Source organism: Nerophis lumbriciformis, linkage group LG23 (assembly GCF_033978685.3).
Source record: "Nerophis lumbriciformis linkage group LG23, RoL_Nlum_v2.1, whole genome shotgun sequence".
Lineage (NCBI taxonomy): Eukaryota > Metazoa > Chordata > Actinopteri > Syngnathiformes > Syngnathidae > Nerophis > Nerophis lumbriciformis.
This window is the reverse complement of record NC_084570.2, coordinates 26431243-26449160: the sequence shown is the minus strand read 5'-3', so window position 1 is coordinate 26449160 and position 17918 is coordinate 26431243. Positions and strand designations below refer to the sequence as shown.

The window sequence follows — 17918 nt, the reverse complement described above, 5'->3', positions numbered from 1 at the left end:
CGGGTGGCTTTTTTCACGCAGCTCCGTCCATGTTGATATACGATTCCATGCGCGCCCACATCACGCTGGTTCTAATATATTATTAAAGTTTGACTGACCTATTTGACTGTTTTTTTGACATTCCTTTAGCGCAGTTAGATGCGGCTTACAACACGGGGCGGCTTATAGGTGGACAAAGTTTTGAAATATGCCGTTCATTGAAGGCGCGGCTTATAACCCAGGGCGCCTTATGGTGCGGAAAATACGGTATATATATATATATATATATATATATATATATATATATATATATATATATATATATATATACATATATATATATATATATATATATGTATATATATATACACAGTTGTGCTCATAAGTTTACATACCCTGGGAGAATTTATGATTTCTTGGCCATTCTTCAGAGAATATGAATGATAACACAAAAACCTTTCTTCCACTCATGCTTAATGGTTGTGTGAAGCTATTTATTGGCAAACAACTGTGTTTACTCTTTTTAAATCAAAATGACAAAAGAAAGTACCCAAATGACCCTGATCAAAAGTTTCCATACCCCAGTTACTTTGATCTGATAACATGCACAAAAGTTGACACAAACAAGTTTGAATGGCTAATCAAGGTTCCAATCCTCACCTGTGACCTGTTTGTTTGTAATTAATGTTTGTGTACAAAAGGTCAGTGAGTTTCTGGGCTTCTGACAGACCATTGCATCTTTCATCCAGTGCTGCACATATGTTTCTGGATTCTGAGTCATGGGGAAGGCAAAAGAATTGTCAAAGGATCTGCGAGAAAAGGTAATTGAACTGCATAAAACAGGAAAGGGGTATAATATCCAAGGAATTGAGAATGCCAATCAGCAGTGTTCAAACGCTGATTAAGAAGTGGAAAATGAGGGATTCAGGTAGACCAGCAAAGATTTCAGCCACAACTGCCAGGAAAATTGTTCGAGATGCAAAGAAAAATCCACAAATAACTTCAGCTGAAATACAGGACTCTCTGAAAAATTGTGGTGTGGCTGTTTCAAGATGCACATTAAGGAGGCACTTGAAGAAAAATGGGCTGCATTGTTGGGTCACCAGAAGAAAGCCATATCTGCGCAAATGTCACAAAGCATCCCGCTTACATTACGCCAAACAGCACAGAGACAAGCCTCAAAACTTATGGAACACAGTAATTTGGAGTGATGAGACCAAAATGTAACTTTTTGGCCAATCGACCATGCAGCCCATTTTTCTTCAAGTGCCTCCTTATTGTGCATCTTGAAACAGCCACACCACAATTTTTCAGAGAGTCCTGTATTTCAGCTGAAGTTATTTGTGGATTTTTCTTTGCATCTCGAACAATTTTCCTGGCGGTTGTGGCTTAAATCTTTGCTGGTCTACCTGAATCCCTCATTTTCCACTTCTTAATCAGCGTTTGAACACTGCTGATTGGCATACTCAATTCCTTGGATATCTTTTATACCCCTTTCCTGTTTTATGCAGTTCAATTACCTTTTCTCGCAGATCCTTTGACAATTCTTATGCCTTCCCCATGACTCAGAATCCAGAAACATCTGTGCAGCACTGGATGAAAGATGCAATGGTCTGTCAGAAGCCCAGAAACTCACTGACCTTTTATACACACACATTAATTACAAACAAACAGGTCACAGGTGAGGATTGGAACCTTGATTAGCCATTCAAACCTGTTTGTGTCAACTTTTGTGCATGTTATCAGATCAAAGTCACTGGGGTATGGAAACTTTTGATTAGGGTCATTTGGGTACTTTTTTTGTCATTTTGATTTAAAAAGAGTAAACAGTTGTTTGCCAATAAATAGCTTTACACAACCATTAAGCATGAGCGGAAGAAAGGTTTTTGTGTTATCATTCATATTCTCTGAAGAATGGCCAAGAAATCCTAAATTCTCCCAGGGTATGTAAACTTATGAGCACAACTGTATATATATATATATATATATATATATATATATATATATATATATATATATATATATATATACATACACGCACGCACGCATGCACGCACACACACACATTATATATTATTATTGTAGGGCCAAACATTGTGCGTAGTAAAGTAGTTTGTTGGTGAAGAAAATATACTATTGATTGACTACAGAATAAATGGGTTATACTTGTACAGCGCTTTTCTTGTTATTAAAAGCGTGTGGGTTGCTAGGTGTTTATTTGTTCATAGAACGCACACAGAACAATGAACAATGAAAATATTTGATTGCAACATAAAGCACTGTATCTATTAGATATGGAAGCACATTATGTCAGCTAAGATTTGATGGAAATTATGTGACATTTTCATACAATCTGTCATGGTTTTTGCCAGTTTTTCCTATCTTTGATTTTATGTCCCATCCAATAAATAAACAAAAACTAAAACAAGTCGTAAGACGTGCTGCCATTAGCAACATGCTGACTAAGCGTGCTATGAGCCTAAGGACAGACATCACCCTCAAGCTGAGTTCATGGAAAAATGCAAACAAAGTCACATACATCAACAGCGTTTGTTTACATGTTACTTACTGATAATGATGATCACGATGATCAGCAGGACAGCGATCAGGATGGCCCACATCTGAAGTGGACAGAGCAACATTACTTCATGTAATACAGTGTATACAGTTGGCCAGCTGAAAAAAAAAAAAAGATGTACTGCTAATGTTAAGCGGAGGTAACAATGTGACATTTAATTTAAATCGTGTGTTCTGGTACCTTGCAGTTCTTCCACCAGTATTTCCTTTTGAGCTTGGCAGCACTGGTCTCAAACTGGGAAGCTCCAGCCTGGAGTGCATCTGCTCGGTCGTCCAGTTCAGACAATTTCTGGTCCCGTTCCAGCACTTTGTCCACATTTACACGCATTATATCCACCACCTAATCGTAAAACACCACTTGATCAGTTGCTTGGGACACAAACAATCAAATGTCCACATGCACTTAGGGGGGACTTAGGAAGATTTTTCACTTTCCTGAATTATAATGTTGTTGAAATGTCAGATACTCGTGTTAAACGATGCCAAGGCGACACCTTAACCCTTTTGGATGCCCTTCTGAATGCTGTGTTTCGGAGTATTTGTTTTAACGATGAACAGTTTGTGACGTCACAGATTGATAGATGCACATTTGTGGTCATTCTAAAACATGCTGTTGACGAGCCTCTTCTCCCGTTGCTGACTACCTCAGAACCTTTGTGTTGTTCCTTCTTGTTTCGTGCCCTCCCACCTGCTCTCCTGTCATAATATGAATACTTCCGTGTTCATTTGTCCATAACAAAATGATATGATAACCTTTACAAAACAAGTTACAAGAGTTTATCTTGGCTGCCGAAGTATGACATCAGCAAAGTAAGTGCAAGAATGGCCTAAAAAACATCTATTGAAAAATGTATTCTTAAAAAACAAAATAGATTCTTGAAATTTTGAAGATTTTAAAATAAATACATAAAACATATATTTATTAGGTATGTAGGGATGTGGAAATTTCATATCACGGTTAATGGGAGCAAAATGATTACAATTATTATTATCGCGGTATTGTTGAATGGGCTCAAAAAGCACTTATATACACACTGAAAACTTTCAACAAAGATGTATTTTTAAAAACTAACTAAAATTAATAGACAAATATACTTTCTATAGAAAAGAAACATGAAATATTGTTCTAGTTTTTCAAAAACAATATTGAGCAGTAATGGAAGATAAACACTAATGTTTATCTACCATTTTATTTTTTTTAAATGCTGTAACTTTTTATTGATAAAGATGAGTAAAATGGTATTGCTATGAGTAGAGCGAGTGTTCACTTGGCTTCATTTCTGGTTTGTATGACATCACGCGACTCTACTTCCTGTTGTAGACACCGCCATCTGTGTTCATGAAGTTATTATGAAAAACATCCGCCTGTGTCGTATTTCTCCGTGTATATATACTCAGACAGCACAGCCTGTTGGTTCAATGTACACAATTGAATGTCTTAGTTACTCAGACAGTGATGTGTTTATACAAGTTTGTATATTTTTTTATTTTTGATGTCTATTGCGTTCATGTTATCATTTAAGCTAGCTAACCATCTATCGCTAGTCAGCCCGTGAGGGTATCAATCACGGTTTTCCAATCATTTTAATTTAAAATGGTTATACTAGCCAGCATGAGTTTTACTGCGGTTATCATTACTATCGTTTATCGTTACATCCTTAATATATTTTTATAGATTTAATTTTTAATTTTATTTTTTAAATAGAGTCTTGAAAACTAGTAATCGATTTAGAATCGGATAAATAATCGTTTATTCAGCACTCCTAGTGCAAAACACCTACGTGCATCGATCAGAGAGTGGGCAGGTGTACTTAATGTCGGGAGTCGCGGGTAGGCCAGGCTTGCACTATGTGATGCTAACGGGCCAAATGGGTCAAAGATACCTAATGAAGGACAAGATGATTCACCCCGTTCTTTTCATATATAAACACTAAATAGGTAATATTACTCTTAATTTTAATAGTATTCAATATATCTAAACTACTTACAGTATAACAGGATAAACTTTATCAAACGAATGAAAGCATGTGTTAATCCAAAAAATTATTATCAAGGCTTAGGTCAGGCTGATTACAAAAATAAATATATTGCAAAAGAAGGGATTCAGAAAAACTGATAAAAAATACATTTACATACGATTACACAGTGCTAAAATATATAGATTCTAACGAAAATAATAATAATATATATGTTTCTTAAATAAACTGTGAGTGCAAATGAAAATCCAGCTTCACCAGTTTTAGTTATAATTTTTGCGCTTAAGAAACCTCTATGACTTTAGCTCCAATTTTCTTCTGTTTGATTGACATTGTCATTACTGCCACAAGTAGTGGAAAAGTGTATTACAACTTAGTACCGCAGCGGCCCATACGGACCACAGCTGAAAAACATATTTTTTTGCAGGCCAACACTAATATAGACCACAAGGAAGCATGTTGAAAGTAGATTAAAATCATCTTAGGTCCCCTTTAAGACAGTTAAATTGTAATGGCTCTATCGAGCATATTTTTTCAGCCAAACATACAATCTTTCAGCCATAATATACAGTGGAAATATATTCTGTATGTGCTCTATAATAACAGTTATTTAGAACACAATCAGCACAGACACATAATAACATTGTGGTCAAAGGCCAGACCAGTCTGTGTGTATGTGTGTGTCAAGACAGCATTATCAGAAAGTACACCAAGCTACCAACATGTTCCACTGATCCACAAACCATTTTACTATAGCCACCCCCTCAGACAGAGCAGGAGTGTGCAGAGCAGCGTGCAAGTCTTACATAACCATGTACAGTGATTATATAAACTTCCTGCAACCAATTGCCTTCTCTGTGGACATAAGGTTCTGTGTGGGCGGGGCTAAACTCAGCAGAACCACCTGGAAAAAGGGGAACCTTAAGATTCGCTTTCATATGATGATGCAAGCTGCAAATTGGAAGAAAAGGGCCCATTTTTGTATATATTTTCTCCTCTCTCAGACGTAACTCTGCCACACAATATTGTCAAGCATGTGCACAGACATGTGAGCCTTGTTTGAGAGCAACTATTTTCTCAAAGTGGTGATTCATGAGAGTGATGCCAGGGGTTATGCAATACTCTGCTTGAGACACACATCAAGGAACAATGACTCATAGTGTTGCTCAGTCGAGAGAGTCAGAGGGGGCCGGGAGGGACGATCAATACTTGGGTTTGTGCACCGATGTCACTTTCCCCAAACACAACTGGGAGAAAACAGTTGTGTTTGGGTGAGCATTTGTATAATGCAGCAGAGCAAGCAACAGTGTAATCTAAAAAGATGATGTTAGTTGTAGAGCTATGAATATTGGATTTTACCTCAACTCCAAACACCAAAGGTTGACGTTGAAAGCAAGCATGTAACTCTGAAGTCACATAATTCATTGCGAGATACTGGTCGACCTCACATGTTCATATTTCAAAACATCCATCCATCCATTTTCTACCGCTTATTCCCTTTGGGGTCGCGGGGGGCGCTGGAGCCTATCTCAGCTACAACAATTGTTCCCAAATGTCCAATCACTGTTGTGCCTGCCCGCTGAAATTGTTGTAACTGGAGCACAAAAGATAAAATTATGGCCAGCACTAGCAGAGAAGTTGAAAGACAACAGCTTTAAAGGGGAACCACTTTTTTTTGGATCGTTCACAATCATTATGAGAAACAAGAACACAATTTTTTGGGGGGGGGGGGGGGGGGGGGGGGTTGAAAAACCCTAACCCTATAAAAAAATGCTTGAACGATGCGGCTAATGGGAGTCACTGTTGTAGCCTTCAAAGTCTCTAAAACAACTTCAAAACTCTCCATCAACATTTTATATACACACAAGTATATATATAATGTAGTAACAGACATCTTCATAAAAATATGTAATATGTACAATATAACCACTGCAAGTATATATTTAATGTAGTAACAGACACCTTCATATCAATATGTAATATGTACAATATACACACTGCAAGTATATATATATTATGTAGTAACATACACCTTCAAAAAAATATGTAATCTGTACAATACACACACTGCAAGTATATATATATATAATGTAGTAACATACACCTTCATAACAATATGTAATATGTACAATATACACAATGCAAATATATATATAATGTAGTAACAGACATCTTCATAACAATATGTAATATGTTTTATATACACACTGCAAGTATACATATATAATGTAGTAACAGACACCTTCATAACAATATGTAATATGTTTTATATACACATGGCTAGCTGTGTACAAATAAAACATGAAATATAGATATAGATATAGATACTGTAATATGATTGTTCATGTTTTTCAGTCACTACAAATTTGTGTCCTACCGCATTGTGTTGTGCATTACAATGTCAAACGCGTTTCGTGTTGACGTAGAAGCTAGATTATTACTTTTACGGCTAATACCGTAGCATGCCGATGTGTTAATACGCTAGAAAAAGAGTTTCTCAGTATTTGATGACATGACGATGACTGCTGTTTTGTTTGATCAGCCTTTTTATTGCCGTGTTACAGACACCGTTTGGAAACAATTAGGGTATGTAAAAAAACATTTACAAATTATTTCTGTGTAAATAACTCATTTCACAACGTATATATATGCGGCTTATAGTCTGGTGCGGCTAAAGAGTTCCTTAGTGTTCACTCTTACAATAACAATGTTGCTACAGCTTGGTTATTATACAGGTTACAGAACGTAAATGAAGTATTGTTGACAGTTTTTGAATGCAATTTTAAAGTGATTTAGAGGTAAACTTGATTACTCCAATTAGCTGCATTGCTAGCCACCAAAAACGAGATGATTTATACATGTTAGAATGCAAAAAAAAAAAAATGTTGTCTTCGTGTATCTCATAATGATTGTGAACGATAGGTATGGCGTCACATTAGTGCCAAAAATCCAAGAGCATAAAAACTGTTATCGCGCGCTGATTCTCCACTTCGTGCGCGCGCGCGACACCCTTTTGCGCGCGCGGTGCCTTTCTGTGCGCGCGCGGTGCCTTTCTGCGTGCGCGCCGTCTCGGTCTGTGCGCTGTCATGTTTCGTTTTGGCACTTTGGGGGCGGGTATGCTTAGACGGCGGCCCCTTCTTTCTGATTGGTCAGCCGAAAAATGCTCAGAGCCAATCAGAAGTATAGCACGGCGGGTCATCGTCAATATGTATCAAGATTTACGGAGGAAGAAGTGGATAAAAAAATGTTGCGCGCTGATGAAGGTTATTTCATACCACATAAACACAATACAGGGTAATACAAAATGTGACCCAAATAAATAATAAGACAACAAACACCATAATCACATCTTTCAGCCAGAACTGGTCCACCAGCAATAACATCCAACCATAACATTATTTTATATTTTCACTTCTTCTTGAACATTTGTTTTCTAATTTATGGAATTTCTTTTGATTCAGCCATAAAATTAATGAAATAATCTTTGAATTTTGTTTTTAAAATGTTAAGAATAGCTTTTAATAATGTATTCTGAAACAGTTTAAAATAATCAGAGAACTGACTAACACTGACCCTACACAACTATGTTGCACAATTATGTCTTTTTTTTTTAAAGCGAAAGAGGTAATTTCAACAGGTACAGCATCCTATGTCATATCTACATGTAATAAGATTTGTAACAAGGCAAAACGTTTGTAAATTGGTCGAAAATCGAGCAAGTTATGGTAATTTAATTAGTACATGTACCATTGACATCAATGTAATGATTAAGGCTAGCTGTCCGAGGTAAGATGGCTACAACGTTGCTACGCTGGAGAATTATTGGTCATTTGAAAAATGCTCAGAGCCAATCAGAAAGGAGGGGACGTATCAGAAAGGAGGGGACGTCTAAGCATACCCGCCCCCAAAGTGCCAAAAAGAAACATGACAGCGCGAGGAGAGATGCCAGGAGTACACAGAGAGCGCACAGACCGAGACGGCGCGCGCCCAGAAAGGCACCGCGCACGCAAAAAGGCACCTTCGTGCGCGCGCGCGACACCCTTTTGCGCGCGCGCACGAAGTGCAGAATCAGTGCACGATAACAGTTTTTATGCGCTCGGATTTTGGCACTAATGTGACGCCATAGATAGGCAATATTCCAAAAAAAGTGCAGTTCCCCTTTAAAAGGAGCACTTGCTTTGTTCATATCTTGTAAATGCACCTGGCGAGAGACAGTGTCACTATAGCTCATGTTGTATTGCGTGGGGGAATTCTGGGGGAATTCCGCCCACAATACGAGTTTGACTATGTGACTGAATTATTGGTCCAGACGGGAGATTAAATTTGCCTACGAACTTAATCAGAAGGAAAAAATATTTTTTTCCAAGTAAATATTTTTTCAATCACACTTTTTGTTTATGTATTTGCTCTGATTCAACTACTCAGATATAGCATGTGCAGAAAACCTCAACAGACAAGTTTTGTTTGTGGAAAAAACCTTATTGTTCCTGAAATGATCATTAACATTCACACAGTTATTTTGCACTACTTCTCAAATTCAACCTGCACTTTTTATTTTCATTGAATACAATAAGCTATCTGAGTTTGTTTTTTTTAAAGGGGAACATTATCACAATTTCAGAAGGGTTAAAACCATTAAAAATCAGTTCCCAGTGGCTTATTTTATTTTTCGAAGTTTTTTAAAAATGTTTACCCATTACGCAATATCCCTAAAAAAAGCTTCAAAGTGCCTGATTTTAACCATCGTTATATACACCCGTCCATTTTCCTGTGACCAATACAAACAAACATGGCGCATAGAACAGCAAGGTATAGCGACATTAGCTCGGATTCAGACTCGGATTTCAGCGGCTTAAGTGATTCAACAGATTACGCATGTATTGAAACGGATGGTTGTCGTGTGGAGGCAGGTAGCGAAAACGAAATTCAAGAAGAAACTAAAGCTATTGAGCCAAATCGGTTTGAACCGTATGCAAGCGAAACCGACGAAAACGACACGACAGCCAGCGACACGGGAGAAAGCGAGGACGAATTTGGCGATCGCCTTCTAACAAACGATTGGTATGTGTTTGTTTGGCATTAAAGGAAACTAACAACTATGGACTAGGTTTACAGCATATGAAATACATTTGGCAACAACATGCACTTTGAGAGTGCAGACAGCCCAGTTTTCATCAATTAATATATTCTGTAGACATACCCTCATCCGCTCTCTTTTCCTGAAAGCTGATCTGTCCAGTCCAGTTGGAAATGCATCTGCTTTGAGTGTCGCAGGATATCCACACATTCTTGCCATCTCTGTCGTAGCATAGCTTTCGTCGGTAAAGTGTGCGGAACAAACGTCCAATTTCTTGCCACTTTCGCATCTTTGGGCCACTGGTGCAACTTGAATCCGTCCCTGTTCGTATTGTTACACCCTCCGACAACACACCGACGAGGCATGATGTCTCCAAGGTACGGAAAACAGTCGAAAAAACAGAAAATAACAGAGCTGATTTGACTCTGTGTTTGTAATGTGTTTGAGAAAATGGCGGATTGCTTCCCGATGTGACGTCACGTTGTGACGTCATCGCTCCGAGAGCGAATAATAGAAAGGTGTTTAATTCGCCAAAATTCACCCATTTAGAGTTCAGAAATCGGTTAAAAAAATATATGGTCTTTTTTCTGCAACATCAAGGTATATATTGACGCTTACATAGGTCTGTTGATAATGTTCCCCTTTAATCTTAAATTTGCGTCACGGTTTGCCCCCTGGTGTTTAAGAGTAGTCCAGGAATAGGAGGCAATTTACTAGGGATGTAACGGTATCAAAATCTCACGGTACGATGGCCATGGTATGATAATATTACGGAATATGCATCCATCTTCTTCCGTTTATCCGAAGTTGGGTCGTGAGGGAAGCAGCCTAATTAGAGAAGCCCAGACTTTCATCTCCCCAGCTACTTCGTCCAACTCTTCCCGGGGGATCCCAAGGCGTTCCCAGGCCAGCTGAGAGACATATTCTCGACACCATGTCCTGGTTCTTCCCCTCGGCCTCCGACCGGTCGGACGCGCCCTAAACATCTCCCCATAGCTTCGAATCCTATCTCTAAGGGAGAGCCCTGCTACCGGTCGGTCATAACCCAAAGCTCATGACCATAGGTGTGGATAGGAAAACGTAGATCGCAGGTAAATTGCGAGCTATGCCTTCTGGCTCAGCTCCTTCCTCACCGCGACGGATCGATCAGGGTCCGCATCACTGCAGACGCCGCACCGATCCGCCTGTCGATCTCACAATCCACTATTCCTTCACTTTGTGAACAAGACTCCGAGGTACTTGAACTCCCCCACTTGGGGCAGGATCTACTCCATCCATCAATCCATTTTCTACCGCGTGTCCCTTTTTGGGGTCGCGGGGGGTGCTGGAGCCTATCTCAGCTGCATTCGGGCGGAAGACGGGGTACACCCTGGACAAGACGCCACCTCATCACAGGGCCAACACATATAGACAGACAACATTCACACTCACACTCAAACACTACGGCCAATTTAGTGTTGATGGCACTCTACCTTTTTCCGGGCAAGAACCATGGACCATGGTAAAAATGCCATACTGTGTAAAATGAAGTGGCAGGAATGTTTAAGATAAACACGCTTACTGTAAGTGAACACAGACATAATGCTTAAAAATTTCTAATCATATTTTCTACTACAAACAAGTATTTCTGAGTGCAAATAATTATTTAGGAACATCCACTGTTTTAAGGAAATATCTAAAATAATAACTTACAGTAAACATCCACAGTGTAACAAGTATAAAACAATAATGTACACTTTAGTGTCCTTCAACTTTTACATTATGGGAAGCAGTGTCCTCTACAGTGGACATGTTTATATCAGTCTGGACAATGTTGTTTCCAGACAAGCGGTAGAAAATGGATGGATGAATTAAGGATGTTTCAAGTAGCTTTTTAGTTTACTCGTATTCCCGTGTTGATTTTTTATTTTTTTATTTCCTGCGCATTGAGACGAGATCGGCTTGCTCTGTGTCGCCTACGAAACGCGAAAAACGTAAGTGCTGCGCTTCGCTTTGCAGAACACAAGACTCCGCGCAGAGGATTCTGGGATATGTAGTTTATTTACAGACCCAGCCAACGCTAAAACACCAGAAAAGAAAAAGTTTTTGTTTAATACCGTCACTTGTTACGGTATTATTGAGAAGACTTTGAAACCAAAATACTGCAGTATTTATAATACCGTTACATCCTTGAAAGTGTTGCGTTTAGTAACTGGTAACTTGAAAGAAACGTCTTATAGTTAGGCCTGGGCTGATAACAAATTTTGCTTGACAATATATTGACCTACAAATGATTGCTGATAAACAATATTATTGTCAACATTATTTTGAGACCAAATTAACTATTGATGTAATAATAATACATAATAATAATGCAAGTAAATCCTTTCAAATGTGTATTTGTCGTGTATTTTAACACTGTAATTAGAATATAAACAAACGTTTAAACTCTCCAGGTTATTAAAGGCCTACTGAAATGAATTTTTTTTATTTAAACGGGGATAGCAGATCCATTCTATATGTCATACTTGATCATTTCGCGATATTGCCATATTTTTGCTGAAAGGATTTAGTATAGAACAACGACGATAAATTTCGCAACTTTTGGTCGCTGATAAAAAAAAGCCTTGCCTGTACCGGAAGTAGCGTGATGTCACAAGTTGAAAGTCTCCTCACATTTCCCCATTGTTTACACCAGCAGCGAGAGCGATTGGGACCGAGAAAGCGACGATTACCCCATTAATTTGAGCCAGGATGAAAGATTCGTGGATGAGGAACGTGAGAGTGAAGTATTAGAATGCAGTGCAGGATGCATCTTTTTTCGCTCTGACCGTAACTTAGGTACAAGGGCTCATTGGATTCCACACTGTCTCCTTTTTCTATTGTGGATCACGGATTTGTATTTTAAACCACCTCGGATACTATATCCTCTTGAAAATGAGAGTCTAGAACGCGAAATGGACATTCACAGTGACTTTTATCTCCACGACAATACATGGGTGAAGCACTTTAGCTACAGAGCTAACGTGATAGCATCGGGCTTAACTGCAGATAGAAACAAAAGAAATAAACCCCTGACTGGAAGGATAGACAGAAAATCAACAATACTATTAAACCATGGACCTGTAACTGAACGGTTACTGCTTTCCAGCCTGGCGAAGCTTAACAATGCTGTTGCTAACGACGCCATTGAATCTAACTTAGCTACGGACCTCGACAGAGCTATGATAAAAACATTAGCTCTCCACCTACGCCAACCCTCATCTGCTCATCAACACCGAAGCTCACCTGCGTTCCAGCAATCGACGGAGCGACGAAGGACTTCACCCGATCATCGATGCGGTCGGCGGCTAGCGTCGGATAGCGCGTCTGCTATCCAAGTCAAAGTCCTCCTGGTTGTGTTGCTGTAGCCAGACGCTAATACACCGATCGCATCTACAGCTTCCTTCTTTGCAGTCTCCATTGTTAATTGAACAAATTGCAAAAGATTCACCAACACAGATGTCCAGAATACTGTGGAATTTTGCGATGAAAACTGAGCTTTTTGTATTGGATACAATGGCGTCCCAATACTTCCATTTCAACCATCGACGTCACGCGCATACGTCATCATACCTAGACGTTTTGAACCGGAAGATTCGCAGGAAATTTAAAATTGCACTTTATAAGTTAACCCGGCCGTATTGGCATGTGTTGCAATGTTAAGATTTCATCATTGATATATAAACTATCAGACTGCGTGGTCGGTAGTAGTGGGTTTCAGTAATGCAATGTGTTAAAACAAGTTTCAATTGTGGTATGACATTTCTTAATGGGAAAAGACGTAAACCTCTCTCGGTAGGACGTTTCTTAATGGGAAAAGACGTAAACGTCTCTCGTTTTCATGCTAGCATTTAAGCTACCTGGCAAGCTAACGCTAGTCCTTCCATAAGTTTCTCAAACTGCAGTTATCAATCACAGTTTTTCAATCATTTTGATTTAATACGGTAATACTAACCTTAAGGAGTTTTACAACGGTTATAATTTTTAGCGTTCATGTGCATGTAGTATAAACGTCGGTAGCTGCTGGTAAGAGTGACTGCTCTGCCTCTTGCAGCCGTAACAACGCGTGCATAAGGCGATTATCGAGGCTGGAATAGTTATACTTAATTTTCATTTATTGTTCGATTAATTGACTTATCGGATATCGGCACAGACCGATACACAGGATTACTATTCAGTACACTAGTGATACTTTGTTTACTGCAAAAAGGAAAAGAGTGACCTGTTAGACAAGTGGTATCCAAAATGGGTAATTTCTTTAGGCCCACCAAAGGATGGCTTCCCAAAGACATGTCTTTCGTAGGCAAATGTCTGATTGAATGCTAAAAACGTTATGACAGACTGCCTTGAAAAACGGAATGGAATTTTAATTTTTTTTACTGAATGAGACCCCCAGAATGTACATGACAATAAAGAATGTGGGGTTTACAATATTAACTATGAACTATAAAACACTGAATATTGACAACATGTGAACGTCACACCCCCTCTCGATCGACATATTTTACAATCAAGTGAAACGCAACAAAAATGCAACAAACACAGTGAAATATGAATGTGAAGGGTAAAAAAACACACCTACAATCTGATATATCTGATATATCACTAAGCTTTAGAACTTTGTTGTAAAAATCTCCTTCCGCGTCTGTCCCTGACACTCGCATTTCAGGCTGGCCGCTCTGGAAACACCCTGTGGAAACGCTCCCCACCCACACTGCTTGGTGCCTCAGGTTACCATAGTAACAAGTATATCATGCAAAAGCGCAAATTCCGAACATTGAAATACTTACGGTCATTTGAAAACATCACTGCACATCATAATGGCAGCTACAGATTCGAACTTAAATATCGAAAATAGTTTTTTGAGAATGTCGGGCGGGCCGGATTTAAAAGATTAAGGGGCAGTATGCGGCCCCCAGGCCTTAATTTGCCCAGGTCTGGCTTAAAACCACTGTGTTCGGCACCTTTTCACTTAGGCCCTTGAAGGCAAGACAAGTAGGCACACCTGTGCTGGACCAATAGGTTATTGTACCTCATCAACTTGGGCCTGGGTCTGGTGCAAACGTTTGTTGCTAGGCGCTCCACCAGCACCTTCTGGAACTGAGCCTGACCTGGAAAGACATGGGACAATTTATAATGAATACACAGTGTTTTCCCTACCATCTTATTAGGGGAGTGTCTACAGAAGGTGAAGTAATTTTATTTTTATTTTTTTTATTTTTTTAAACAAAAGTAGCAATTCAAACATTTGGCTTTAATTCCATCAATCCATTTTCTACAGCTTGTCCCTCTTGGGGTGGCTGGAGTCTATTTCATGATAGCATCTCATTTCTATCTGTACTTCGTCATGCCGTTAGTCTCTCATGTACTCTATGTATTGCCAAATAGCGATCACATTTATTACTAAATTGTATTGATTTTATTGACTTTGTAGGTCATTTGAAATCTTAGCTTTTAAACGGAACGGCTAAACGAATAAAAGAGTAATGGTTGAAAACAACAAAAGAGACCGCAAACTTGTATTCTTGGTCATCTGCATCAATTTAGTAACGTGTCATCAAAGAATAAAAACGCATTTCTTTCAATATGTATCATAACAAAAACGCTAATATTAAAAAAATGGATAGATGTTGATAGTCCAACTCATACTGACTGATATACACAAGCTATGGAGATTATCATTATTTATGATATCCGTAGAAAAAACTGCATTAGTTTAGATAATAATGAGTCATGTATTGTAATATGGGATCCATTATTTAAATTTGTTTTAACTATTAAATTAACCTAAAATATTATTTTATCCTTGTGGTAAATATTGGACACAATGTATTGTCAAGCTTATCAGATGCGATACAAGTGTTAGCCACTGTGACACTATTGTTCATTTTTTTATTGTTTTGATTTTATTTTTTATAAATGGCTGTGATGATAATGTAAATGAGGGGTTTTTAATCACTGTTTAGTTGGAATTGTTATTATTATTGATACTGTTGTTGATATTATTAATTTTTGTCACAAGTCGGGGCAAATCCAAACCGGCTTGTTTGGAATAAGACAAAATTGTTTTATAAATATCTCCGCCATGCCTCTATGTTTTGAATTCACTGTATGAATAAAACACATTTCTAAATATAACGATGCGCTACTTTAAAATATTAGTAATTTGGGACAATAATATTGAAATAATTACTGCAGAACAAAATGTAATTTACATACATCCATCTATTTTCTACCGCTTATCCCTTTTGGGGTCACGGGGGGTGCTGGAGCCTATCTCAGCTACAATCGGGCGGAAGGCGGGGTACACCCTGGACAAGTCGCCAGCTCATCACAGGGCCAACACAGATAGACAGACAACATTGACACTCACATTCACACACTAGGGCCAATTTAGTGTTGCCAATCAACCTATCTCCAGGTGCATGTCTTTGGAGGTGGGAGGAAGCCGGAGTACCCGGAGGGAACCCACGCAGTCACGGGGAGAACATGCAAACTCCACACAGAAAGATCCCGAGCGCAGGTTTTAACCCAGGACCTTCGTATTGTGAGGCAGACGTACTAACCCCTGTGTCACCATAGTAAGAAAGTAAGAATAACAGACCAAATTAAAATGTTACACACCTGTAACTTCCTGCCACTAAACCTGCAGAAAATAGTTATAGTTTTTCTATGTTTACATTTTTCACACTTTGCACTATTTTGTTACACTATGTTTATAGTATTTCTTATCCACCCTTATTTAAAGAGGTTATTGTTAAGCTTTCAATGTGATCTTAGAATTGTGTTTACATTGATTGTTTTCCATGGTTGTGTTGATAATTCCTTTCCTTTCTGGACTATCATCAGAGGTTACATTTGAATAATATATTTTTCTTTTGGTCTATGTTTTTGACATATCATAAAAAACATCAACATATGTTGATATCGACCGATATGAAATGCATATCGTGATAGTTTTCAGCCATATCGCCAAGCCCTACTGGAACTCCCGAAGAAAACTACTTTTTAATCATGTAACCAATATGTGTGCCTAACTTTGAGATCAAATAAAGTCATGATTATAATCGCATTAAACAAAAAACGATCCAGCCTACATTAAATCAGAGACGTTTGATTAAAGCTACAGTAGCGACTCGGTTAGCTCCTTGGGTATGCTAAAAGGCACAAAGTTATCAGACTTCACGTCAGTTGTTGTTGACATTAATAAAAATAATAAGAAAAAATAACTTACACTATGAATATGAAGTTAAATGGCTCAAACCAGCTAAAGTAGCACAAACTTTGGGGCGCTAGCTTGATTTGACTAACTAGCACTTGTTGCATGCTAACAGCTAAGTTTGGGCGTATGCTTTGTTACGTTTATATTTATACAACTACTATGAGGGGTGTCCTACTAACGTTAAACCCTCCAAACTGAACTCCGACTAATGTTGTGTGTAAATACAGCAAATATAAACTTACATTGTGAAGTGAAAGTTTCTTTATCGTGTACCGGATGCTTCTTCGTCTAGCGAGTGTTCCAACCCGTAACAGTTATGCTGCGTTGCAGTTCAACTGGAAAATCAAACTGTCGATGTTCGCTAAATTGATCATTTAAAAATAACAACTACAGCCAGCTCAGTTATCCGGAATAAAGTGATTTAACCTGTAAATATAGCCTCTGGAAAATTGTAAAAAGTTTGCTTGAAACTGTTGGTTCTAAGCGTGATATGTGGTGTAGTTTGGTTTTGATTGCATTTTGTTGCTCCTATGATTAAAGCTACAAACTATTTGGTGCATTTGATGCAAATAATACGTGTTTTTTGTTTTGTTTTTTTCAACCAAAAAACAATTTTTACGAAAATTATTGTTTATATGACGTTACCAAAGTGCATATAAAGTTGCATGTTCGCGTGGAATTCAACTTTATACAAAGTACCTGAATGCAACACCAGCTGTGTGACGTCCTTCCGCCACGTAGAAATTAATAAAGACAATACAGAAATATATTACTTGGATTTTATTTACAATGGTTGTTTACCTAAAGTAAACCTAATGGCGCACTAAATATTGCATTACATGTTTATGTGTGCGTTAATTGGACACGGGTGGGGAAGCCCCGTGAGCAGCATGTGACGTGGTAACAGCTTGTGTCTGTTGTTTTAAAAGTACTTTTCAAGAAGCATTTCCAGAAATCTAACACTTTAAAGACTAAGTAAATATATAATTTGTACACAAGAACTATAAGGTGTACTGTAGTTTCAGCAGTTTTCTCTGTAAATTAGCTCAATACTTAAGAGAATATA

At 38.3% G+C, this 17918-nt stretch overlaps 1 protein-coding gene across 1 annotated transcript in view; it reads right to left on the bottom strand.

The window, feature by feature from the left end:
• Positions 1-17384, bottom strand: part of vamp3 (vesicle-associated membrane protein 3 (cellubrevin)) — a 23943-nt gene extending 6559 nt beyond the window's left edge. Inside the window, exons 1-4 of the mRNA XM_061984888.2 lie at positions 17095-17384; positions 14663-14741; positions 2738-2896; positions 2549-2600 (exon numbers count right to left, since the gene is read on the bottom strand). Of these exons, the coding sequence (XP_061840872.1) occupies positions 2549-2600; positions 2738-2896; positions 14663-14741; positions 17095-17096 (292 nt within the window). The 5' untranslated portion in view covers positions 17097-17384. The remainder of the gene's footprint in view (positions 1-2548; positions 2601-2737; positions 2897-14662; positions 14742-17094) is intronic.
• Positions 17385-17918: the final 534 nt, after the last annotated feature.